Source organism: Eschrichtius robustus, chromosome X, assembly GCF_028021215.1.
Source record: "Eschrichtius robustus isolate mEscRob2 chromosome X, mEscRob2.pri, whole genome shotgun sequence".
Taxonomy (NCBI): Eukaryota; Metazoa; Chordata; class Mammalia; order Artiodactyla; family Eschrichtiidae; genus Eschrichtius; species Eschrichtius robustus.
In genome coordinates, this window is record NC_090845.1 from 6,839,523 (window position 1) to 6,867,416 (window position 27,894).

A 27,894-nucleotide genomic window follows, 5' to 3' on the forward strand; every position below is an offset into this window, starting at 1 on the left:
CATGCAAATATCAAATGAACAAGTGTCAAAGATTTAACTCGTGAAATGCTGCAAGAACCAGTAATATGTTACATGTGGTTCAAAGGAGAAATCCAAGAAATACAAATATAAATATATTCACACACAAAAACAAATGCTAGAATGGATTTACAACTAGATGCAAAATGGTCTATTGATGGGGGAAGCATCAATTGCAATACACTGCACACAACCATTTGCATTTCCATGGACAAGATTCATCTGCATTATTATCAGCTTTCTACATTTACAGAGTAAGAAAATAGCTCAAAGATGATGAACAATGCAGATAACCTGCAAGGGTGCAAGAGAGGGGACATCCAGCCATCTTTCTGCCCATCTTGAAGTGCTCCACAATTTTTACTGGCTCTAATAATCGCGTTTTAACACTGAATTTTCAAAAATTAATTGTGATTTGATGTCTTCTTACTGTTGTTTACCATTCCTTCGTTCATTCAACAAAGCCTCGCAAGCTGACCAACAACGTTCCACACAGGAGGCTAGAAACTGCCCATTTTTTAGTTTGAATACATCAAGATATGTCTTTGTATTGAGAGACAAATGCAACTTTACTGTTTTGTTTTTGACTGCTTTTGCATATGTGAATGCAATGGCAAACTCTGGCAAATGGGCAAATCCAGCCTGGCACTTGTTTGTGTACAGCCAGCGGGCAAAGAATGGTTCTTACATTTTTTAATGGTTGGGAAAGATAATAAAATTTCATGACATGAACATTACATGAAATTCAAATTCCAGTGTCCAAACATAAAGCTTTATTGGAACACAGCCACTGTCCTTTGTTTAGGTACTATCTATCACTGATTTCATGCTGCAGTGGCCACATGAGTAGTTGCCACAGAGACTTTATGGGCTACAAAGATGGAAATATTTACTATCTGGCCTTTTACAGAAATTGTATATGATGTGGACTTCCCTGGTGGTGCAGTGGTTAAGGATCCGCCTGCCCATGCAGGGGACATGGGTTTGAGCCCTGGTCCCAGAAGATCCCACATGCCATGGAACAACTAAGGCCGTGTGCCACAACTACTGAGCCTGCGTTCTAGAGCCCACGAGCCACAGCTCCTGAGCCCGCGTGCCACAACTACTGAAGCCCGCGTGCCTAGAGCCTGTGCTCCGCAACAAGAGAAGCCACCTCAATGAGAAGCCCGCGCACCGCAACGAAGAGTAGCCCCCGCTCACCGCAACTAGAGAAAGCCCACGCGCAGCAACGAAGACCCAACGCAGCCAAAAATAAATAAATAAATAAAGAAATAAAGAAAGAAATTTATTTAAAAAAAGAAATGGTATATGATGAGCATTAGAATTCCTAACATATAATGAGCCCCTGAAAAGGTGCTTGGCGCATACCACATGCTCGGTAAATTATATGTTTATTCTCCTTCATATAAGAAAGTAAAACTGCTGAGAATAGGAGTGGTTCTTCAATTCCTTTATAAACCACAAAATGCACAGACCAGGGTGTTTCAACCTCCCTCGGCGCTACTGAGCTTGGAGCTTCTTCACTGTGAGGGCGTCCTGTGCATTGTAGTTTGTCAGCATTCCTGACCTCCACCCACTAGATGCCAGTAGTGACAACCAAAAATGTCTCCCGCCATTGCCAAACGTCCCCTTGGGAGCAGAATCGCTCCAGCTTGAGAACCACTGGCCTCAAACCGTGCAGGACAGTAAGTCACTGCTCTGCATCATCTAGGAGCTAAATGATGCTAAAGACCCCTGACTTCACAGTACTGGCTTCATTATAGGAGGAAGATTTTCCTAATTAATAATAAATAATCATGATAAGTTACATGGACACAAAATGGATTATAACCTTTTTCCTGAAGGTAATACAGTAATGATGTACTTTGGGGGAGGAAGGAAATGTTCCCTATGGACTTCATTCATGGATTCATTCACAAATATTTGGTGAGCAACTACGCTGTGCCAAACACCATTCTAGGCTTGAAAATACCACAATGAACAAAGAGAACTCAGTCAATGCCCCTCGGAGCTTACTTTCTGGTGAAGGAGACAGACTCTCAGAGATAAAGGAACAACTATATAATGTCGTGTGGGTACAATACGGCTGAGGAAGTGTGTAAATTGGTGGGAGGTGACCTGGGAGGGCAAGGCTGAGAAGGTGGCATTTGTGCTGAGACATGAATGGGGTGCGGTGAGCTGGGTGACTGCGGAAGGAGCCTTCTGGTGGAGGGAAAAGCAGGCTTGATGGGGGTAAAGCAGAGGAGAAAGTTGGAGAGAGAGCACAGGCAGACAAGACAGGGCCGATGTTTTAGACTGAGTGAGGTAGGAAGATATGAAAAGGTGTGAGGCAGACAGCAGCAAGATTCAGCTTGTATGTTTAAAGGGTCTTTCCGGCAGCCACGTGGGTAGAGTAGAAGCTGGGAGACCCAAGAGGATGCTCCTGGATTGGTCCAGGCAAGAGATGATGGCAGATTGGACAAGGCAGGCAGTTAGATGGGAAGAAGAACTCACCTTCTGGAGGGATCCTGAAGGTGATGGGCTTTGCAAACACAACCAGAACTAATTAGAAAGTGTGTACTTTCTATAAAGTATTACGTAAACTTTATCTTTTAACAGATATTCAGAAAAATTATATCATCAGCATTACTTCTTGATTTGCTGAGGTGTTTTTACTCTTCTGTCCCAATATTTGCTCAAAACGGTTTTTCAAGTTGTTGGTCTCTATACAACACAGCCTAGGAGACGGCATTCCAAACTTTAGTTCACCTCTACTGATTTGCTGAGTGATTCCAGGACATTATCCAATATGTATGTGCCTGAACTTCCCCATGTGTAAAATGGAGTTACCACCGCTCACCCTTCACCTCATTAACCTAAAAAGCAGAGGAAAAGCCTACACAATGTTTCATGAATCTCAGAAGAAGTGCAAACTGTAATTATCTGCAAATGTATCCCATGGTGATAATATCCAAAAGAGATGAACTCTGATTAACATGTAAGATTCATCCCCAAGGATTCAGACTAAAGACAACCCTTAAATTTATGTTGGCTTTGTACTATATTCCAAAGTTTCTGTTGAAGTTATCTATGACTTACTGATTCATTTTTCCTTTCAGGCAAAAGGAATTGATTTCTTTTCTTGTCAAGTTCAGTCTCTCGTGTCAGCCTTGATCATTCAATTACAAAATATGGTTTAACAATCTGTATTCCCTAGGGCTGCAATGTTCTTTAATTAGGATATTTTAAAAGCAGTTTAAATGAACGTGTCCCATTCAAATTTCAAGTGTGTAAAAAAAAATTTCTTGATGGCATAAGGAGAAAAGAGGTGCTTATGAGAAATAATATTGATACAACAAATTATCATTCAAGTAATACCCAACTAACAAAACTGGACAAAAACACTACTTATGAAATTTAGTCAGCCTCATAGCCATACATTCATATATATATATATACACACACACACACACATATATATATCCTCTCCTGCAGTGATGACATAAACAAATTACCCAAAACACCAATTGAAGAACAATTAATATAATAGATAACTAGAAAACACCTTATCAGAACAAATATGTATGATATTATACAAAAAGAGTAAAAGGATCATAAACCAGACATTTTATTTCTGCCCAGGATCTAGAGAGTCAGAACTAAGCAAAGTTTATTTTCACCAAATTATTTCACATTCACAGAATAATTCTGTTCTGTTTTTAATAACGTTCATGCAGATTAAATGACACAACGCATGCATGAATGTCAGAATGTATCATTATAGTGAAGTTTTAGGTTTAGGAACATTATTCGACAATCATTTACTTTGAGATAATTTGTTTGAAAGACCTTTCGAACTAATAATGTTCTTATAAATATGTTGTTTCATATTATTGTGTATTGCTCAGACGAAATTTTGGTTGTAAAATAAAGGAATGCTTCAATTTTCAGTCTAATACTCGTAACCATGAAAGAAATCTCATCAAACACTATTACAATCCCAAAGTACTGCAGTATTTATAGCAAGTTTAAACTTTATTCACTTATATAATCTGAATATAAAACCGACTTTGAGACTGGAGCTAAAGCATATACGTACATATATACTCTCTATATACACATATAAATATATTTAAAGATGGTGATGTTTGGAGACTGAGGTAAGAAATCTATGCTATGAAACATATGAATGAGTATAACGATAACTTTGGAGCATGTGTGTGCAACAAGAAATACTCAAAGATAGAAAAGAGACTGCTTAGTTAAAGAATCAGATTAGTGAACGAGCAATTCCCACACATAAACACAATAAACGCATACAAAACAACTTAGGTGTAAGTAGAATGCATTAAATCTTCTCGTGCAATCAGAAGATGTTTTCTCCTTAAAAATACTTTTGATTGAAATAATTAGAGAATAAAGAGAGAAATAAGGTAGTATACAGAAATGTTGACACATGTATCTTGATTGCAGTGGTGGCTACACTAACTAAATCCATACATGTGATAAAATCTCATAGAACTATATACATACCTTGTACCAAGGCAATTTTCTGCTTGTGATATTGTTCTACATATACGTAAAGGGTAACCACTGGTGGGAAATGAATGAAGAGTACATGTGATTTCTCTGTACTAGCTTGGCAACGACCTGTGACTCTACAGTTGTTACAAAATGAAATGTTTTTTAAAATACTGATACAGTTGTAGGGAACGTACCTTAGAACATTGCTTGTGATTCTGGCACCAAACCAGGGAACCGTTGTTCTGCAAAAAGAAAAAGAAATATTGACTCATTAAATAATTTTCTATTTGGAATCTACATACACCTGTGTATATTAATATAATTTTAAAATACTTGCATTAATGAAAGACTAATTTTGCCACCCTGATATATGTCTCTCTTCCTAAAATAGGAAATCATTTTTTGCCCTTGACTTTATGAAACAAATACATATAAAATAACGAAGATTTCAACGTGTTTCAAAAGGAAAAGTGTCTGAGCCACCTCTCGGGTGTGCTGAGCAACGGAATACAGACCAACAGGAAAATGAATGCTAGACGGTTCTTCCATAGTAAGCAGCTGTGGTAAATTTACAAGTTGGCATCCTGGAGGCTTTCAATTTTAACCAATTCAGTAATAATTGTTTGAGCCTGGAAGTCAAATCCCATGGGAAAAACCTCCTCTTTCCCTTTCACTGGGATGTGTGACTCTGGACAAGGGACTTACTATGTCTGTCCCTCAGTGTATCTGTCTGTAAAGCATAAGGACAATATCTCCTGCATGAGGTCAGTGGGATAACTAAGTGAGACACAATCCACTTCGCACAGCTTGACAGTTACTCAACACGTACCAAATACTAGGACTAGGATTTATTTGTTCATTAAAATTTATTTTATTGAAGTATAGTTGATTTACAATGTTGTGTTAATTTCTGCTGTCCAGCAAAGTGATTCAGTTATATAAATATATACATTCTTTTTCATATTCTTTTCCATTATGGTTTATCACAAGATATTGAATAGGGTTCCCTGTGCTCTACAGTAGGACCTTGTTGTTTATCCATTCTCTATATACAATAGTTTGCATCTCTCAACCCCAAACTGCCAATCCTTCCCATCCCCAACCCCCCTCCCGCTTGGCAACGACAAGTGTGTTCTCTATGCCTGTGAGTCTATTTCTGTGTTGTAGGTAAGTTCATTTGTGTCACATTTTAGATTCTACATATAAGTGATATCCTGTGATATTTGCCTTTGACTAACTTCACTTAGTATCATAATCTCTAGGTCCATCCATGTTGCTGCAAATGGCATTGTTTCCTTCTTTTTTATGGCTGAGTAGTATTCCGTTGTATATATGTACCACATCTTCCTTATCCATTCATCTGTCGATGAACACTTAGGTTGCTCCCATGTCTTGGCTATTGTAAATAGTGCTGCTATGAAGATAGGGGTGTGTGTATCTTTTTGAATATAGTTTTGTAGGACTATGATTTATTATCCCTAGTATTTGAATTTCTGCTTGAAACTTGTCATTCCACATGACTAAAATTTTGGTGATGGTTGGACTGTGATATTTACATCAGATTGTTCTAGGCTGGGGTGGTTGTAACAGATAACAGAAACAGTCACCCAAAAATTAAGATGCTGTGGCCTCTTGTTCTTTGAAGTTCAAGGTTGGGTATGAGATGAAGTAGTCCATTTCCTATGTATGAATGCCTACACTTATAATTTTAAGAACATCGGTATGAATAGAATAGTATCACCTTTGCTTGCAGTTAAAAGAACATTGAACCAATAATATATCTTTTGAAAAATACTCTTATTACACGTTTATTGATACATAATTCACAAACACAAAAGTTAATCATATAACTCAGTGGTTTTCAGAAGAAAGGCTGTGTGACCATCACCACTAATTTCTGAACTTTCTCATCACCCCTGACAGAAAGCAGTACCCAACAGCAGTCCTTCCACCCAGGTCCTGGCCACCACGAACGTACTTTCTTTCTCTATAAATTTACCTACTCTGGACACTTCTTATAAACGGAATCATACAATATGTAGTCTTCTGTGTCTGGCTTCTTTCATTTCATAATGTTTTACATTATGTTAAATGATATAGTATTTTTGCTTCATCCATATTGTCATATATGTCAATACTTCATTCTTTTTCGTTGTCACCTTCCATTGTATGGATATTTGCTCTTCCATTCACAATAATGTATCTTAATAATACAGGATTCCCAAAACCACTAGGTAGATCTCAACTGTTTAGGATTAGAAATTTTCCTCTCCTATCTAAACATCACTCGGCTATAGATCTGAGTCCCACAGTAAGGCTTTAGCTATTAAATCTCTGCACCATACGGCCCTTTCTCCTTTACAGTCTTAACTCCCCAAAATTGCTGAACATACCTGCAATTTAGATAATCTGGTATCAACCTACTCATCCCCTTCTTAAGGTCCACACATCCTCAGGGGGCCCTCATCTCTCTCTACGTATCAATGTTCATCAGTCCGACAAACAAGGGCTGAAGCTGGAGCAGTACATGAACAGCCTGGGCTGAGGTTAAGTATGATCTTTGGCAGGGTTGACATCAGAGAAATAATTAGATTGGGCAGAGGCCAAAGCTGGACAAACAGTGGACGTGGTTTAATTACTGGAAATGACGTGTTAGTAAAAAGGGTGCAAGAAAGAGGGCATTATGGGCAAATTGGTGTTTCAGAAAAGGAGCCCTTGGCCTGGTGACAAACTCAAAGTTCACCGCGGGGTTAGGCAGACTGAGCTGTCGGTCATAAACAGGGTGACAACTGCAACAAAAAGCAGGGGCCAAACGTTGAGGAGTATATTATCACAGGAAAGCTGACAGCAGGGTCCAGGCAGCTTTGGAGAACATCCGCCCTCATTGTCTTTTCCCGGAAGGGTCTTTGGTCCATGCGGGGTTGGGTCCTGCTGGGACTTCCGAGGACCACATCTGTCAGAGAACATCCCAGCCCCAACTTGAGTGCTCTGTGCTCACAGCCCAGAGATGGGAACCAGTGAGGTTCCTTCTAAAGAGACTCAGGGCTGAAGTGAATGGACGCCAATCTAAGAGACTAGGTCAAGGCCAGATCCTGACAACCTCCTTCACCAGGTCTGAGGACCTTCTGCCTCCTCGTGTCAGGTGAGAGGGTCCTGCTCCTTGCTCTGGGAACCTTGACCTCGGACCAGCTTCCACCTCCTTCCCCTCCAGGTCTTCCTTTTCCTGGACAGACGGGCAGGACCTCTGCCTCTGCTGCATTTGCTGCACTGCTCTTGAGAGACGTATCACACACTCTCCTGCTGTAGGATCTGTTTTCTTTGACCTAAGCCTTAGCTCCTCAACTAGAGCGTGGTCCAGCAGACTGGCCTTCCTGTTTGCTCTGCGCTTCAAAGTTTCACACTAGCAACTGGACCAGCTCCTGGTTCTCACAGAGGTGGCCTCCATCAAAGGCCACGCAAAGGTGACTGGGCCTGCAAAAGTAGGCGTGGCAACTGCTGCCTGCCCCCAATTAGTGGCTGACAAAAATATTACCAGTGGGGTAGTATGCCACTGACCTGATTATTATCGATAAATATTATCATGATTACATGACTGGCCACATCTGTATAGCAGGCACTTGCTCTGGTGTTGGACATATTCAGCCCCACATAATCATCCCGTATACGACACAAGTTTCATTTACCCATTTTCTACTTAAGAAACTGGGAGTCAAAGACGGCAACTAAAATATGGACATCCTGAAGCCAGTGGTTAAACTCAACTGTGAGTGCCCCAGTGAGGAAAGCTGAGTGAGACACAGGGTGAGATTTACAGTGGGCTGTGAAGGAATCTCCGGGTTTATAATCTTGGAAGGAGCGTAGAATTGGTCCAGACAGTCCTGAACGCTGTAAGCTCAGGGAATAGCAGATCGGATGAATGGGCTGGAGCAGGCAATAGGAGAGGAAGCTGGCTGAATAGGTAGAAAGCAGATTACAGTGGATTTTGACTTATTGGAAATAAGATATTTTATTTAGTAAATGTCATTGGGTTTAAAAGAAAATAGAGGATTAGATCTGTGAAACACTCTGGTCATGGCACACCTTGGTTAGAATTCTTTTGTTCCCTTTGTAGATAAAATGGTCCAACCTCAACAATAAAAGAATCCAGCAAAGACTGTCTTCAGCCGCCCAGCAAATGCAAACTCTGCTGCAGCTCCCCCCATGCTGAAACACAGCGTTCCCTGTCCTATTGGCTCGTATACCCCAATAGCCACAAAGCCCATCTCTTGTCTACATTTTATTGGGAATTAATATCAATGCATTTCCTCAACCAAAGCATTTTCATTTTAAGCAAACTTTCCCATTAATCATAAAATGAAAAGCTGTCATTAGAAAGAAATATTCGGGGCAACAGCGCGAGCAGGCATGGAAGATTATTGTGATTATAATCATTTCTTTTTTCATTACTGAAGATAGTATGTCACAGTTTGCTTGGGAAGATTAAAAAGGTAATCCATGCAAAGTATTTAGCAAAATATTTGGCACAGAGTTAGATGTAAAAAAAAAAAAAAAAAAAAAAGAAAGGCTACTGTGATTATTGATGTTACTTTGTTTGCCATTATTCATGTTCTGAGGAGTGGAGGAGGAATCCTGGACTTACAGTCTCCCAGCTCCTGTGTATAACACTCATCCTATGCTAACCGGTTCCATCTTATTAGTGAGGCTTGGGGGGTAGGAGGTGGGACGGGGGGAATTATCATGGTTTTTTTCCCTGGGTGGTAGCAATTTTCCAATGTTTGCCAATGTGATGAGAGGGCAATTGCTTTAATTGCCTTTGATTGGCCATTTGTATTTCCTTTACGGTGAACTGTCTATGCATTTTACCATTTCTATTTTGGATGGTTTACCCTTTTCTTAGCAATTGTAGCAGCTATTAGTACCAATTAGACTTAATAATAATTTGTCTGTAATAGGTGTTGTAAAATGTTTCCAGTGCATCATTTGCCTTTTGAATTTATTCATGGAGTTTTTTCTATGCAGAAATTTTCTACACACACACACACACACACACACACACACACACATTTCCACCCTATTTCTTTTTTGGGTTTTGGGTTTCCTATTTTTCTTAAAACAATCCCCCCCCCCAACGTCAAGGTTTTGCAGCTGCCCTATGCGTTTGCCTTTATCAATCAGCATCGGCCATACAATACAATTTACCTCTACAAAGAACTTCTAAGAACCCTGCCTAATGGCATCAAGGATGTCTATACACCCCTGAGTAACTCCAGCCACTGTGTTTGGGCCAGGTGTGCACGTACATTGCACCATCCACCTACGTTGCTTACCTGGAATGCTCTTTGAGCAGGAAAGCAATGCAAAAAGACAAGAATCCGGTACATTTCAACATCCCGCCTGGGGGAAGTTTTTAGTTGGATTACAATAGCCTTCACCAGTAAAGGCAATTGACAACAAAAATAAAAAAGTCTCACTCTGGCTAAAAGCCAGCAAAATAAAGAGACAAAGTACATTAGGCATGAAAGACATTTGCCTCTAGAATCATCATTGTAACCTCCAGGTAGGATCAGACAGCGGGACTTTTGTAATTATATAAAGATTATATCCTGTATTTTATTGGTTTAACTAGATCAAACATGAATGCCAGTCAATCCAACTTTCAAAGAGTCTATATAAGTTCAATTAACTGCACCCAGACACTATTTCAATGATATTTTCAAAGTCCCTCCATTTCTAGCCTTTTGATTTTTTCCTTAAAGAAAAATAATTCTTCAAAAGCTTCAAGTAAACACTTCACTCAAAGACAGCCCTCGAGGGAAGGATAGAGAGAGATGAAAACTAGTTATCTAGATACAACCATTTGCAAAGAAAAAAGAGAATCAGAACAGATCCCACTTGTTTTTTAGCACAAGCAGGTGATGGTGTGGAATAGCCACAAGGACTAAGCAGTGTGCAGTTGCGGAAACCCAACACTGAGTGACTGCCCAACAGCAGGACAGAACATTTGAGTTGAAACCACTCCACAAAACCCGCAATAGACCTACACTTTACAAACCAACCCTATGAAACCACAAGCAATTAGCTGTGACTCAATCGATGATTTTCTTTTCATGTTAAATGTAAGGTTTTTAAAATGAAGGCATAGATTAAAATTTAGCAGTTCATTTTAATCCAGAATATTTTCCTATTACTTTGGAATTAAGAAATAAAATAGTTGATTTCATTTATTGTTATAAGGCTATTCCTTTGTATTGTCGATATACTCACAAAGTTTCTCATATATTCAACAGCAGCTAAAAGAGGGGTTCAGGAGACAAACTGAGAGTAAGCATTTCCATGGCTCAAAATATTTTTTAAAATGAATCTTTGCCAGTGATCATCACAACTATACATTCATTCAAAATATTTCTCAGGAAACTTAAAAGCATATTGCTAAGTGAAAGAAGCCAATCTGAAAAGGCTACAATATTGTACGATTCCAACTCTATGACATTCTAGAAAAGGCAAAACTATGGAGACAGTAAATGGATCAGTGGTTGCCAGAGGTTGAGGGGAGGGAGGAATGAATAGGCAGAGCATGAGAGGATTTTTGGGCACTGAACCCACTCTGTACGATACTGTAATGGCGGATACATTACACATTTGTCCAAACCCATACAATGTACGAGAGCGAACGCTGATGTAAACTATGGACTTGGGGTGATGACGACATGTCGATGAAGGTTCATCCATGTAGCAAATGCACCACTAGGGAGGGAGGGTGATAGCAGGAGAGGCTGTGCATGTACAGGGTCAGAGGGTACATAGGAACTCTTTGTATTTTCTGCTCAATTTTGCTGTGAACGTAAAACAGCTCTAAAACAAAGTCTACTGAAAAGGGAAAAAAAGCTCTGTGTTTACATTTGTTGTTTAGAGTAGGAGTTCTTTCAAATGTTACGGATCGTTCCCAGTAAATAAACAGCCTTTTCATTAACCACTCCCCCTGAAAAATTTCCCTCTGGATTCTACAAATCTCTCACAGTGAACTGAATTCTATAGGAAAACAGTATTTAACCATACAAATATACCTCTCCAGACACCCAGCCCTCTCCTCTGGCCCCCACCACTGGAATGCAGGGCCCGGCCACATTCTTTGCTTCACTTCTTCACACCTGGCAAGCTTGTCCAGGAATGAGAACCTCTGTAAGTGCTGTCCTCCCACCCAGAACTTGTCTCCTCTCCAAGTCGACTCCCATGCACCCTTCAGGTCACTGCAAGTGCCACTTCTTTCAGGAAGCCTTCCCTGACCCCCACTCCCTGACTACAACAGCTCCCCTGTTGCATATGCTCTGTGCCTCCCTGTACTTCTCTTCCGAGGCATTCTACACAGTTGCCAAGTATAAACATATTCGTGTTGTTTGTCCTTAGTGATCATCACCACCACTCCCCACCCCACCCCTGCCTATGACCTCCTTAAAGACAGAATGTGTCTATATCTCCCCCTCACCACTGGCTCCCTCATGATCTTAATGAATATTGACTGAGTAAATAAATGAATGGAATAGGGAGTCATACAAATAAATTTAAACTTAATCATTAGGTCATGAGGAACTGAAAAGAAGGAAATAAATAGATGGAGCTGAACAAATTTTTCATCTTCTCTGGGTGGAGCTTTTAAGAAATGGCTTCATTATTTTGTTTCCTGTAGAGTAAATGTCCAAGAGATTCGGCCTGAGAATATGAAAATCTGAACAAAAACTTGTATTCAGAATCAAGTACAAATTATTTAAGAAATAATCATGCTAATTATCTTTTTATAGATGTAAATAAAGTCATCTAAAGAAAAATGTATAGAACAGCAAGGGCTCGACGATGCCATATGGGAAAACATTACTTTCATTAACACTTTCCTATGAATTTTAATAAGGAATATGCTTACAAATTCTGTCTGTGGGAGAGCACTACATGAGGACGCAACTTTTACTACTTACTGTCTCTGACAGAATGCTGGGATCCACCATAGAATCGGAGATACTAGCTTCTGTTAGCACACCTCAGGCAGTAGTCTTCCAACTGTAATCTCCTCCAAGAGGATGTGCTAGCTCTGAATTCATTCTTGCCACAGATATGATTTTGGATATGTATTCACTGAACCATGTTTGGTAATAAAATTTATATTTTCAGGAGGAAATTCTGGTAAATTGTGCATTCTCCACAAAAATCACATAAAGCCCTGGAAGATTTCAAGACTGAATAAATGACTTGTGCCGAAAGAAATCCAATCTTAGGTAGCCTTAGAGGGAGCATTAAATGTAATAACTAAAATTTAGTAAATGACTCGTATTACAAAGTAAGGGAAGCATGAGCAATAGAGTAGCTATATAAACTAAACAACTACAGCATTGTTCCTGGGAAACCTAAAAAATAAAGAAATGTTGGTATAAACTTCATTCTCTTCCCAGCCTCTGCTTCATAGCAGGGACAAGAAACAGGGTCGATGAATGCAGCTTATAAAGGCAGGCATGCTCAGACATCACTCTCAAGTTTTTACTTCGCTTGTAAATTGTGTGGATTCTCCCAATTCCAGGAACCTCTCCCCAGTCGCCATAGCTGCTTGTCTAGAAAGTAAACGCCTATGGAATAAAGTGCCCAGGCTGGCAGCACAGAGGTACAAGGGTTCATCATGTAGGAATGACCATCTGCTTCGAAGTGCTGGAAGGGTTGTCTCCAAGGTGGGTGGCTTGAGTCGGCCACACCCACTTCTGTTTCCAACCCTTACTTTGAAGGGTCCCTGACTTCAGTTTTGATCATTTGTGTGGGTCTCAGTGATGGTGAGAAAGACAAGACTGGGAAGAAGAGAAGGAGCCGTAGGGGAGGAAGTGGATGAAACAGGCAAGAAAGATAGAAGAGGTCCCAAAAGTCTGAGGTAAGTGGCATATTAAGTCCTTGGGCATAAACATGAGATGTTAAAACCTCTCTAAAATTTAATATAAAAGCACATTTTGCTTTTGTCATCAAGAGGCGAAGGCAAATCTTCTGCACTCTTTAAGATTATTATAACCCAGCCACACTAAAGCCATTGGCATGAGGACTGCCATCAGCTGCCAATGGGCTGCCTCTCAGCGGTCCCTTTGGTGGGTGTCTGAATGAAGAGGTGGCACTTTCTGACACTAGGAGGCTATGCTCAGTTATGTAGCTTCAGCTCGGTCTCCATGGCAACCGGGCCAGCCCGTCCAACTTTGGATATGGGGTTCCCACTAAAATCTAAGTATCCCAGCTACACGGGCAGTCCACAGTAATTAGAGACAAAGCACAGAAAGAAAGTTTGGTGGACACGAGGAGGCAATGAGTTCTGGAAACATGATTAATAACCAGGATCCACTTGTTTGGACCTAGAACGTACCCTTTTAACAACCTTAGGAAAAGTCCTGAGATAACACACCATGAAGACATAAAATCTGATTGTTTCTGAAGTCGGGGTGCTTCTTACCCCAACTGCGATGAATGTGCACCATCATTGTTGGCCAGGTGGCAGTCATGACATAGAGGTCAACACTCCACACATGTGAACTTGGTGGTCACAGTTGTGCACGCTATCACCATTTACACTGAGCTGTGTACCTTGTTGGTTCTACACATGTTGGGTTTAATTACTACTTAAAGTGTGATTCGAAAGATCAGAAAGAGAAATTAAGGAAACAATCCCATTTACCATCGCATCAAAAAGAATAAAATACCTAGGAATAAACCTACCTAAGGAGCCAAAAGACCTGTACTCAGAAAACTATAAGATACTGATGAAACAAATCAAAGCTGACACAAACAGATGAAGAGATATACCATGTTCTTGGACTGGAAGAATCAAAACTGCCAAAAGGACTCTACTACCCAAAGCAATCTACAGAATCAATGCAATACCTATCAAATTACCAAAGGCATTTTTCACAGAATTAGAACAAAAAAATTTTACAATTTGTATGGAAACACAAAAGGCCCTGAATAGCCACAGCAATCTTGAGAAAGAAAAACGGAGCTGGAGGAATTAGGCTCTCTCGCTTCAGACTATACTACAAAGCTACAGTGATCAAGACAGTATGGTACTGGCACAAGAACAGAAATATAGATCAATGGAACAGGATAGAAAGCCCAGAGATAAACCCACACACATATGGTCACTTTATTTTTGATAAAGGAGGAAAGAACATACAATGGAGAAAAGACAGCCTCTTCTATAAGTGGTGCTGGGAAAACTGGACAGCTACATGAAAAAGAATGAAATTAGAACATTCTCTAACACCATACACAAAAATAAACTCAAAATGGATTAAAGACCTACATGTAAGACCAGACACTATAAAACTCTTAGAGGAAAACATAGGTACAACACTCTCTGACATAAATTGCGTCAAGATCTTTTTTGATCCACCTCCTAGAGTAATGGAAATAAAAACAAAAATAAACAAATGGGACCTCATTAAACTTAAAAGCTTTTGCACAGCAAAGGAAACCATAAACAACCCTCAGAATGGGAGAAAATATTTGCAAATGAAGCAACTGACAAGGGACTAATCTCCAAAATACACAAACAGCTCATGCAGCTCATATCAAAAAAACAAACAACCCAATCCAAAAATGCACAGAAGAGCTAAATAGACATTCCTCCAAAGAAGAAATACAGATGGCTAAAAAGCACGTGAAAATGTGCTCATCGTCACAAATTATTAGAGAAATGCAAATCAAAACTACAGTGAGGTATCACGTCACACCAGTCATCAAAAAATCTACAAACAGTAAATGCTGGAGAGGGTGTGGAGAAAAGGGAACCCTTCTACACTGTTGGTGGGAATGTAAATTGGTGCAGCCACTATGGAGAAGAGTATGAAGGTTCCTTACAAAACTAAAATTAGAGCTACCACATGATCCAGCAATCCCACTCCTGGGCATATATCCGGAGAAAACCATAATTTGAAAAGATGCATGCACCCCAATGTTCACTGCAGCACTATTTACAATAGCCAAGACATGGAAGCAAGCTAAATGTCCACTGACAGATGAATGGATAAAGAAGATGTGGTACATGCATACAGTGGAATATTACTCAGCCATAACAAAGAACTAAATAATGCCATTTGCAGTGACATGGATGGACCTAGGGATTGTCATACTGAGTGAAGTCAGACAGAGAAAGACAAATTACCATATGATATCGCTTATACATGGAATCTAAAATAATGGTACAAGTGAGCTTATTTACAAAACAGAAATAGAGTCACAGATGTAGAAAACAAACTTACGGTTACCAAGGTGGAAAGAAGGGGAGAGGGATAAATTGGGAGATTAGGATTGACATATACACACAGCTATATGTAAAATAGATAACTACTAAGAACCTACCGTATAGCACAGGGAACTCTACTCAATACTCTGTAATGATCTATACGGGAAAAGAATCTAAAAAAGAGTGGATATATGCATATGTATAACTGATTCACTTTGCTGTACAGCAGAAACTAACACAACATTGTAAATCAACTATGCTCCAATAAAAATTAATTTTAAAAAATGTGATTGAAATAATTAGACTAAGATTTGACATTGAAAGGAAAAATTATTCTGTGCTCAGAAATGCAAAGACTAAAGAGGTGCGGCAAATATTCATTGGTGGAAAGACTGAACTTGCACATTTTCATATTTTCTTGTAACTAATAACTAATACTTCATAGGATTTAAGGAAGGAGTATGTCACAGGTAGATGAATCTGTGCTACACATTCTTACTAATACATAACAAAAGGATTCACAATCTCATGCAAAAATGCAAATGAAGGCAGAAGAAATCACCAAATCTCCTGGACAAGATGAAAGCTGTTAACAAAGCAACAAGATATTAATGAGACCAAATGATGCTTCATAAATGACCATCATTAAACCATCTGTCATTATTTATGATCACTTTTAAAAAATCTTAGGGTTATGTAAAAATGGATGTTCTGCCCATGGCTTCTTAGATCCCGTGAAATCTTGTATGCAGATGTATGTCAGCTCTCCACAAATCCCTTTCTCCTCCATACTGACGTATCTTCATAGTTACTCTTTTGGGGACTATTCCCACTTTCCCTAATCTGCAGCCGGGAAATAATTAGTGAGGGATTTACTAAACTGGTAAGTATTTGCTAGAAAGTGGGCCTGTGATTATAAGGAGCAGGGTATGATCTGCGGATGTAGGAAGGTCTGCCCATACCACAAACACCGAAGGTAAACCCAGTGCCAGTTCCGATGCTGTCTACATGGAATGTGAGTACAGAATCTGTCCTGACGGGAAGTTGGGAGGCAGGAGCTTCCCGTGCCCTTCATTTTTCCCAATGAGACCAGAAATGAGGAAATTTTCCACAAGACGTGAGTGTAATGGGGGAGGGAATTTAAGGAGAGAAGTGAAAAGTGCACTCGTTGCTGAAGGAAGATGAGAGTTGGAGTTGACCCGAGGTACACTCGGAGGATGGACGGACAGTTCAGATGTTTACTTGCGGCTGAGACTATGGATTTACAGTCACACCACTCCATACAGGTGTGTGATCTTCTCTGGCAGTACCCAGCACTGAACTGACATCCAAGTAGGCAGCTATTAGAGCCTGACAGATTTTGAGTTAGAATTTTATAGCTAGAGAGTAGCCAAAGGGCAAGAAGATGAAACTACTGGGGAAAAAAAAAAAAAAAGATTAAAATGATGCATCACGGGTCCTAGACAGGACTCAGCAGGAAATTACAAGAAGGGTCAATGTAACAGTACTTTCAAACTTCCCTGGTTCGAGAATCACCTGGGAAATGTGTTAAACATAAAGGTTCTCAGGGACTGACTCAGTAGACCTAGACATGACCCTGGAACCTGTAGATTAACAGATGTCCCGAACGTTCCTTACAACGTGGCACATGTGGTAAACACTAGGCCAATAGACTATCTGAACTTTGAGGGATTACGGAATGAAGGTCTTGCGGTGAACGAGACAGAGCACTTGTGCAAAGGAAATAAAAGCACTAAAATGGTAGGTGTTTGTGCTCAGCATGGAAAAGTGGAGTTTAAGAAGCGTAAGACAGAAGAGTTCTGGTGGGTGAGAGGGCCAAGGGGTGCCAATGGTTGGAACTGTAGGAGAATTCTGTTCTACAAAATAAGAGTAATTGTCTGTGGGTAATACTGCCATGGACCACACAGATGTCCCCACATCCCAACCATGTGACTGAAATGAACACATTCCTGGCTCTTGAGAGTGTTGAGAGCTGACAGCTCACAGCTAAACTCCCTCTCTCCCTGCCCAGAAGTTGTACTTGGTTGAAAAGAGCCGACCCAAGGCCATGTTTCTTCAGGGAGACGCCCATATCCAATGCCTGGTTGATGCTGGGGAACAAAGGACCAACCTTGTCCCATTCAGGGTAACTTTCAAGGCACCCTAAGCTCCAGAGCGTGCGATGAGACCCACGGTGGCTGCAGTTGCTCCTGCCTGCAGCCCGACTCTTCCTCCCACTCCAGGCTCCGTCCACTTCCCCTCCAGGGCTGATCCTAAGAACACCACCCAGGAATGTTCTGAGCTCAGATCTCAAAATCTCAGAATATGCTGCATGAATAACACAACCCGAGAAAAGTATGCCTCTTGCCATAGACATCAAGTCTATGGGGAATGCGGGAGGGAATGCGCTTTCTCCAGTGGAAGGGCTTCTGGAAGAAGCTAAGTCTCCACAAAGGCAAGCAGATATGAGGCGTATTTCTCGAAAAAGATGAGGGTATTGAAGAAATGAACCCCATGGTGGGAAGGTGTAAGAGCAGCACGGAAGTGTAGCCCCTCCAGTGCAGAAGAGGAAAGTGGGTTCCTACGAAAAGGCTGGTGAGGGGGTCAGCGTTTTAGCCCAAGGACACATCTCTTCACTTCAAGTCCCAACAAGATCCTCCTCAATCAACCAAGCTAGTTTAGGAGCCATCACAATTTCACTGCAGGTTAATACATTTTTCCTGAAACTAAGAGAATTGTGGTCTCTTGAGCACATTCACCAAAGAACATATTGTTTTTCCAATACGTTTCCACTTGTTATTGGCAGCTATGTTAATCTGCACTTTTGAAAGCAACTTTCGTGTGAGGCTGTGTACCAAACAATTGAAAGGAACAGTGGAAATATTGTTTAAAAGACACATCAAAGCTCCTGTGAAGAGTTCAAACCATTGTCAAAGGAGAAAAAAATGCAAGAGCAATGTGGAACAGTAATTTAAAAACATAAGTTTACACAACTCTTAATTACATCTTTTACTATCATTCTCTGGATAGACAGTGATGAGGTACATATTTACAACTCACTAAAGTATACTTAGGCAATGTTAAATGACTAGTAATGTTTAGGAGTCTTCTTAGGTCTTTTCTTTCCTTAATTGTTGTCACTCTTGTTGCTGTTGTGTTTTTACTGTGGGATGTTTTATATGTGAACAAAACAGAAAATTAGGAGAAATTTTAGCAGAATCTAAAGGGATGTAGTCAGCCACTAAAACAATGACCTCACAAGATCTCTGAGCTACAGAGGGATTCAATCTTGTCCTACCTGGGAAGGGTAGTATACAAAAGCTGCTCTTATTCATAAGCAATTGAAAACCAATTTATTATAGCAAAACTTATTGAGGGCTCTCCACCATTCATCACATGAGCCACGTGGGATCCCAGAGCTCTCTGAGACCTCCTTCAACATTACTAACAGTCACCTTCTGTGCAAAGCATTTGCATCAGTGGGTATTTCTGTCAGTCCCTCTCTGTGAAAGTATAAGATCTATTCGACTAGGACCAAGCCTGTTGTCTAAGTACAACCAGGACAAGGAAAGGGACCCAAAACATGATTGCAAATACCCACTCAAAATGTTTGTAAACTGTAGAATTCTGACTCAGACGCTACCATATGATTACAAATCAGAGAAGACCTTTGAGGGTCATTTAATCCATCTTCCTGCTGAAAACAAGACACATGTAAGTCGTTAATGACATGCCATTGTCTTACAGTACAAGGAACTTTCCAAAGGAAAGAGGTTAGAGTGTCCCAGTAACATGTTACCCTGTCTCATCGACTTTTCCATCCCTGAATTCCTACCTAAACCTCTCAAAACCATTAAAGAGCAAAGGGGTGAGAAGTTATTAACTTTCAGACCTTCTGCCTGCTAATATTTTATCCTCTAATTAACTAACGCCTCTAATAACTCTCCAAAACATTTACAACGCCTACAAAGAAAGGCCAAAACCACATGAGAAAGACACAACACAGGGTCCATCCAGTCTGAGTCCTAAGAGGGAAGACCACAGAGATGTTCCTCAACCCCACGAAACTCAAGGGCGGGACCAAGATAATGATGCAGACAACCTGCATCTTGGAAGTGAACATGAAATGGGGAACTTTTTGAGAAATGCCCACCAGTGTCTGAGGAGAAGGGAAAGTGCAGAATGGGTGGGGAGGGAGGATATAAGTGTCCAGTGATGGCACTAAACCTCAGAATGACCATGCCTAGGACTGTCTCGCCACTTGGGTCACTCGTTATCATGGATTTGAGTAACACATGAAAGCCATCAGCAGTACTGGCAACACCAGGTTCTGAGGAAAATTCTAGATCATGAGAATTGGGACAGTTAAGGGAGATTCAAGACCAATGCCCTCTCTCTAGAGATGCAGACAGTGGAGCCCAGGAAGTCTAAAAATATGTAACACATTGTTGATTCAAATCAAAATATTTTAATAGAAAGCACACCTCATGTGGAGTCAGAAGACCCTACTTAGCACCCCAGGCCACTTCCCCGTCATAAACTGTGAGCTCTCGGAAAAATTAATTTCTTCTTTTCTAAAATGCGAAGAAGAGTGTTTTTATAAAGATTGTCACAGAGATGTTTATGAAGACTCCTGGGATCATCTAAAGTCAAGGCTGCTGTATATGGCAAGATGCAAATCCATCGATAGGAGTGCTTTTCACATAAGGAGCGACTCTTAATAACTTAGAAATTCACAGAGAGTTCTAGAGTCCTGCCTGGCTCATGTGATTGATTAACTGTGGAGAAGTCAGAATTCTAAGAGCACTCAATAAGTTTTGATTTAATGATAAAGAAAATGACTTTCAACTGCTTAGGAACAAGGTCAGTCTTATGAACTTCTATATCATTTGGTTGCCTGGAGTCTTCACAAAGGCACAAGGTCCATGCAAAGCATAGATCAGACCAGTACTTTAATGCAGAGCTGCACTAAATTAAATTCATAACTCATAACCCCATTTGGGGGAACATTAAAAATCTAATAACAACAAATACTATTTCTTTGGGGTTCCTGGACCCAATTCCAACATGTGTGTTGCGAGGGGGAGGGTGGTTCCCCCCCTAAGCAATTCTTGCACATCAACAGGGTGATTCAATTAGGACACTATCTATCCTGAGACAGCGCCAGATCCCACGGGATGAGGGCTCAGTCCCGCTAGACTGCCCCCCGCCTTCAGATGCCAACAGCAAGCCCAGGCTATCACCTGAGCTTCTGACCAACAAACTACAGATTGGAGGTTCCAACAATCCCTCCTTGGCTTTAAACACCAGTTGCAAGTCCAAGCTGTCACCTATACTTGTGACCAACTGGCTATAAATAGAGGTTCCCATGACCCCTCCTTGGGTTTGATTAATTTGCTAGAGCGGCCCACAGAATCCAGAGGAACATTTTACTTCCTAGATTACTGGTTTACTATAAAAGGATATAACTCAGGAATAGCCAAATGGAAATGATGCACAGGGCAAGGCATGGGGAAGGGGCACGGAGCTTCCATGCTCTCTCCAAGCTCAACACTCTCCCAGCACCTCCACGTGGTCACCGACCCAAAACCTCTCTGAATCCCATCCTTTTGAGTTCTTACAGAGGGCTTATTACATAGGTATGATTAAATCATGGGCCATTGGTGATTGATCCAAGCTCCAGCCCACCTCCCCTCCCAGGATGTCTGAAGGGGGCGGCAACCAACCCCCTTCTTTAGATTACCCAGGAGCTCTCCAAAAGTCACCCCATTCTCATTAACATAACAAAAGATACCTTCATCACTCTTATTACAGGAAATTGCAAGGATTTTAAGAGTTGGGAGTCAGGAACCAGTGGGTGAAGACCAAATACATAATATGAGAAATATTCTGGTCACCTGAACAACCAAACATATATTCTTATAAATCACAGTATCACACTATTCCTAATAGTATTTAAAACTCAAAATGAAACACAGTGACAATAAGCTTCCTAGTGCTGCTGTAATAAAGTACCACAAACTAGATGGTTTCAACAACAGAAACATATTATCTCACAGCTCTGGAGGCTAGAGGTCTGAGATCAAAGTGTCAGCAGGGCCAAACCCTCTCTGAAGGTCCTAGGGGAGGATCTGGTCCATGCCCTTCTCTTAACTTTTAGACGTTCCTTGCTTTATGGTCAAACGGAGTCCCCCTAAGACCGAGTTCTCCTGCCAAGCATAAAATTAACCGCTCTATCCAAAACTTTATTCCCTTGCTTGTCCTGTCCCTGTTCCCATCAGGGCCGAGGAGTAGCAAAGAAAAGGGGGGACTGAAACTGAGCAGGACCCTGCAGGGTCCTCCCTGGTACAAAAGCCCCTCCATGTACCTTGTTTCTTGTTTACAGAAAAAGGCTTTAGTCTTCTAGGCCTTCCCTAAGTTCTAAAGAGCAGACTCAAGTAGTTACTAATTAGGGAAGTGAGGGAATGCAGAAACATAGGAAAAGCAGGTAAGCAAAAAAAGTAATGATAGCTTAAACAATGGTTCAGCATAAAACAAAGTCCTAGTTGCTCCTCAAGGAACATACATAACCATCTGACACATATCTTTGAGTTGTTGTTCAGAAACTAAGGCTCCCACCCGGGTGGAGAATGGCGACTACATATGGAGCACAAGACCCAGTCTGGCTGGAACCAGAGGTTGATGATTAAGATTCCTGCTACCTCATCGCCAACCAATCAGAAGAAAGGCATGTACCCTGCAACCCTCACCCCAAATGATGCCTTTAAACCCCGCCCCCGAAAGCCATCAAGGAGTGCGGGTCTTTTAAGCGTTAGCTGCCCGTTCTCCTTGCAAATCCAATCGTCACATAGTTTTCTACCTGTGTCTTCACATCTATGCCTGTCTGTGTCCAAATCTGCCCTTTTTATAAGGACACCAGTCATATCGAATTAGGGGTTCATCCTACTCAAGTATGACCTCATCTTAACCAATTCTATCTCCAACAACTCTATTTCCCCATAAGCTCATTTTCTGAGGTCCTGGGGGTTAGGACATCAGCATATGGATTTGGGGGGTGGGGGACACAGTTCATCCCATAACAGTGACTAAAACTAAATCAAAGCCATGGAAGAAATGCTATGTTGTTTCAACCAAACCCCAACCTCCACCCCAATTGAGAATCTGCCTTAATATTTTCAAGCAGTTTTTCCACTTGCTTCAAAAAATCACCGTCAGGGTTTATTCCCTCACTTTGACCTCCCTGCCACCTCCTGGCATCTGCCAGAGCACAGCGTCTCTGTACGTCCCATCTTCTCTCCATCTTGCCAACGATGACCGGTCCCTCGTGTTTTACATAAAGTACTTAAGGCATATGCTTGCATCATAAGGAGACACTTGTTAACCATAAAGTAGACTCTTTAGGATCAAGCAGTCCAGTTTGTGGTGAAAACAGCCCTCTTAAATAAGCAACCACACAGTCACAGGGAGATGATGTGGCCATGCCCAACATGTGCCCTCCCCCAAGGGGAACCAGTCCATTCTTATGGTGCTCTTTCTACCCTGTGTCCAGACCCCCAACGTCATGTTCTTGAATTCATTTCACAACAAACCTTGACCGCTAATGACTTTTGCTCTCTGAGGTCTCTGTTAAGGCGTCTTCCCCCTACACCTAGATTTCCTGAACACATATGGTCAGAGGAAGCAGTGATGGGCTTCTTCCCCCATCAACAGATTGGAGCCGTGACCCATGTTTCGAAAGAGATGACGGCCAGCAGAGACTCCAATCCTCTCCCTAGACAAGTGACTGTTTTGAAACTGTGCCCTCAGTGGCATTCCTGCTGAGGAAGCCACCACTGACTCCTACTTAATAAGCTAAATCTTAATAAATGTTATGTAACTTTGAACGAAGGAAGGTTGGTCAGAAGAGGAGTGTTGAGGTCAGGGGGCAGAGAACGTAAAGTTTCCATGCTAGAACGTGGCACAACTTACCAAGCAGAGGAGGACCCTAGAGAGAAGCCCCAGAGCATAAATAACCCTACATCAGTGGTTCTCAAAGTGGGGTCCCAGGACCAGTAACGTCAGCCTCAGCTGGAAGCTTGTCAGATATGCACATCTCGAGTCTGACCCGAGACCCACAGAATCAAAAGCTCTGAGGCTGGGGTGCAGCGAGCTGTGTTTTAACAAGGCTACCCAATGATTCCGAGGCTTGCTGAAGCTGGAGAACCAGCTGCAGAGGGAGAAGGACCGTTGGTCGTACTCCGCTACACAGGACTTCATGGAATCCCACTCCAAGTGTTGCTTCCTTCTCTCTCTCCATGTTGCCACGTAGAGTCCTGAGTACTTCATCCAGCTCTTCAGCTATCTCATAGCATCCTGGGTACTGAGACATACAATCCTCTTTATCAAGTAATAAATTCATCTTTGGATATGTGTGTGTGTGTGTGTGTGTGTGTGTGTGTGCGCGCGCGCGCGCGTAATTTTCCACCAACTCAAGTCCGTTTCTGCTTCTGAGCCTGAAGGCCGACACTACCTCGGGAAGCATGAATCACCCAGGGCAATGATCCCCAGCAGGTCCAGGCTACGCTGGCCTCCACTGTGTCTCGGCCTCACCTCAGTCTCTGGGTATCTTCATAAAATAAACAACTCGAGGAAGATGCTATGTATTGATTGGGACGACGGCGAGGAGAAAAATCGCAGCAGTCTTTAAAGGCACTCTCAAGTCCCCTATTATTTTTCAAAATAGATGCTTGGCAGCTGTGAAACTTGACAGGGGTGATCCGTGGTTCAAAATAAGCAGTTCCCGAGAGACTCATTACGGCCTGGTTTCTGGCGTGTTGACCAGCAGAGGCTAAGGATTAATTTTAAATTATCGAGCTAATTACTCAGAAGCATTAATAGTAACCAGAGACAATGTGTTGCCAGATAACATGAACTGGATACATGAACTGGATTCTATTGCTATTATCACTACAACCACTGAACGAATGTTACTTGAAAAAACATACAGTGCCCTATAAATGAAAACTACTTGCATTCCTACACAAGAGTTTAGTAACCCGTTTTGGAATACACCCAATAAATCCTAGAAGGACTTATTTTAATACTAAAGCAAAATCTACCACCTTGATACACACATATAGGCTGGAAGGCTCAGAATGTAGTTTAGTTGACTTTCATTTGTAGTGGAGAAAACCTGAGCAGGAAAAAAAGAATTACTAGAGATACATGGTTTTCCCATTCTAATTGACTTACTAAGTCAGATTTTTGTCACATGGTTTTCTTGTGATATATGCTTCTTCACTGTGCTAATTTATGCTATTCATTAGAGAGTACAGAATAATTAATCAAACTAATACAGAGCACCTCAAAGTCCATTATACCCTGACTTATATGATATTCTAGTCCATTCATCATGATTCTGGGTTATTTTAATACGGACTTCAAAAAAAATAGCATGTTTTAATAAGAGATCACTTGAGAAAACATGATGAATTAAATGGGATACAAGAGAAAGCTCAATAACCCCAAGAAAAGACCTCGCTTTGCAAAAAAAAAAGTCAATTTCAAGAAAATGTGTTATCTGCAGAATTATAAGCACCCAGCATCTGGGAAGTCAGCTATGTTTTCCTAATAGAATAGATGACCTAGAATTCAATGGCCTTTTCTACTTACACAATACCTATCCTGGATTTCAAATTTCAATTTAAAAATCTACTTAAGCGATTCCCATGCATCATAGGGGAACAGAAAATCTTTAAGTGACAAGAGCATATGAGAGATCTGAATTTCATTCACTACCTAGAACTAAGCACTTTCCGAGAAACTTCAAAGGGTTTTTTAAATTAAAAAATTAAATTTTAAAACATTTATTTTAAAAAAGTTTTTATTTTTTAGAGCAGTTTAGGTTCACAGCAAAATTAAAAGAAAGGCACAGAGATTCCCGTACACCCCCTGTGCCCCCATACACATAGCCTCCCCCATTATCAACATCCCAATCAGCGGCACATCTGTTACAATTGATGAACCTACACTGAAACATCATTATCACCCAGAATCTGTAGTTTACGTTAGAGTTCACCCTTGGCTGTATATTCTATGGGTTTGGACAAATGTTTAATGACATGTCCATAACTATAGTATCATACCTTGTGCCATCCCTCATTCTGGCCTCTGTACGAAGCAGCCTCAGGCAGAAGCCTCAGGGCCAGTCTAGCAGGACATTAGAGTGGAGAGCAGCCGCCCAGGGATGCAGGGTTCCCAGTGATGTGCTGTGAAGATGTCTTCCTTTCTGACCCTCTGCTGCCCTGTGGGCAGTGCGTTCCCCTGTACCTGTCTCAGGCCCCTCAGCAGGTGATGGGCTCTCTGAAGCTGCTGGTCCCACCCCCAGGCATGTCCCCCTGGGTCCTCCCCACTCCATCCTCTGGCTGCTCCACCGCCTGGTTCAGTGGGCCTGAGCTGATCGCCCTCACTGGCTTCCTGCAGATGAGCCAGGGGGAGCCAAGACCCAGGTCCCCGGGGAGCTCCCATGCCCCCTGCTGGCCCCCCAGACCCTGCCTCTGACCACCCAGGTGCCAGTGGTGGCCAGAGCTGTTCTCACTGGGTGGACCCATCTCTCCCACGGGCCCCGGACAACCAAGGTCCATAGCCCCTCTGGGGGCAGAGTGGGCTCCCTACTTCCCCAGGCAGGTTCTGTTGACAAGAAAACAATGTTGGTTCCCCCCCCCCAAAAAAAAAATCCTCTGGGCTCCACCTATTCATTCCTACCCAGCCCCCATCCCCAACCCCTGGCAACCACTGATCTTTTTACTGTCTCCATAGTTTTGCTTTTTCCAGAATGACATACAGTTGGAATCATACACTGTGCAGCCTTTTCAGATGGGCCTCTTTCACACAGTGATATGCATTTTAGGTTCCTCCATGTCTTTTCACGGCTTGAGAGCTCATTTCTGTTTAGTGCTGAGTAATATTCCATAATCCGGATGTACCTCAGTTTATTTATCCATTCACTTACTGAACGACATCTTGGTTGCTTCCAAATTTTGGCAATTATGGATAAAGCTGCTCTATACATCTAAGTGCAAGTTTCATTGTGTACGCAAGTTTTCATCTCATTTGAAGAAACACCAAGGAGTAAGGGTAGTTTTGTTTTGTAAGAAACTGCTTGCCTTCCAAAGTGAGGGTCCCATTTTGCACCCCCAGCAGCAAGGAAGGAGAGTCCCTGTTGCTGCACACCCTCGGCACCATTTGGTGCTGTCGGTGTTCTGGATTATGGCCATTCTAATGGGTGTGTGGTGCTATCTTGTTGCTTTAATTTGCATTTCCCTGATGACATGTGATGTGAAGCATCTTTTCATACGCTTATTTGCCATCTATATATTGTCTTTGGTGTGGAGTCAGTTGAGGTCTTTGGCCCACTTTAAAATCAGGTTGTTGAAATTCCCTTTTATTGCTCTTAGATCAGCCTGGGAAGGATCGAGGGGTGCACGCTACTCATTTTTCTGTCCCAAGATCTTCAGCACCAGCACTCACTCTGTGCCTCGCTCATCTAAACAACAACAGCCAATACTTCTGTAGAGCTAAGCACACGTGAGGTTCTGCTCCGAGTGAACTGTGTGGCATCATAGCACGATCCAGTGAAGCTGTGTTACCATCGCCACCACTTTATGGGCGAGGCACTTAGGTAAACAGCACATAAGCGGTCTGCAAGAATGCTCAGAGACAAAAGTTTTTTAAAAGGAAAAGACAGTTCACTTGCAAAGAAGTTCCAAGGGAATCAGACTTTCGGACCAGCTCACCAAATTTTAAAAACATAACAGGTATTTAAAGGAAAAGATGCAATACGACCAACTTTACACATTAGACTGGTCATGGCTGAAAAACCCCGATTTTCTTACAGGCTATCACACCCACAAATGCCATGACGTATCTTCAGAATCATCACTGCTAAAGACAGAGATACTGTTGTTTTCATTCAGGAGAACGTTTGCTATAGAATGGAAGACAAGCATTTTTTTCGAAATAAGTGCCTTATTCTTTCCTAGATTCTCAAATGGAGACATAAATGAGCACCTTTCCAAACTCCCATGTTATAAGTGAAGAAGAACATTGTTACTGCAATCAATTTATTGACTCATGTATCT

General features: G+C 41.5%; 1 protein-coding gene and 1 pseudogene across 1 annotated transcript in view; one reads left to right on the forward strand and one right to left on the reverse strand.

Moving 5' to 3' along the window:
* ANOS1 (anosmin 1) overlaps window positions 1-27,894 on the reverse strand; it is a 190,264-nt gene that overhangs the window by 147,768 nt on the left and 14,602 nt on the right. The window contains exon 2 of the mRNA XM_068532437.1: window positions 4,716-4,763. Coding sequence (XP_068388538.1) covers window positions 4,716-4,763 — 48 coding nt within the window. The remainder of the gene's footprint in view (window positions 1-4,715; window positions 4,764-27,894) is intronic.
* Window positions 5,047-26,399, forward strand: LOC137756658 (histone deacetylase complex subunit SAP25-like; annotated as a pseudogene).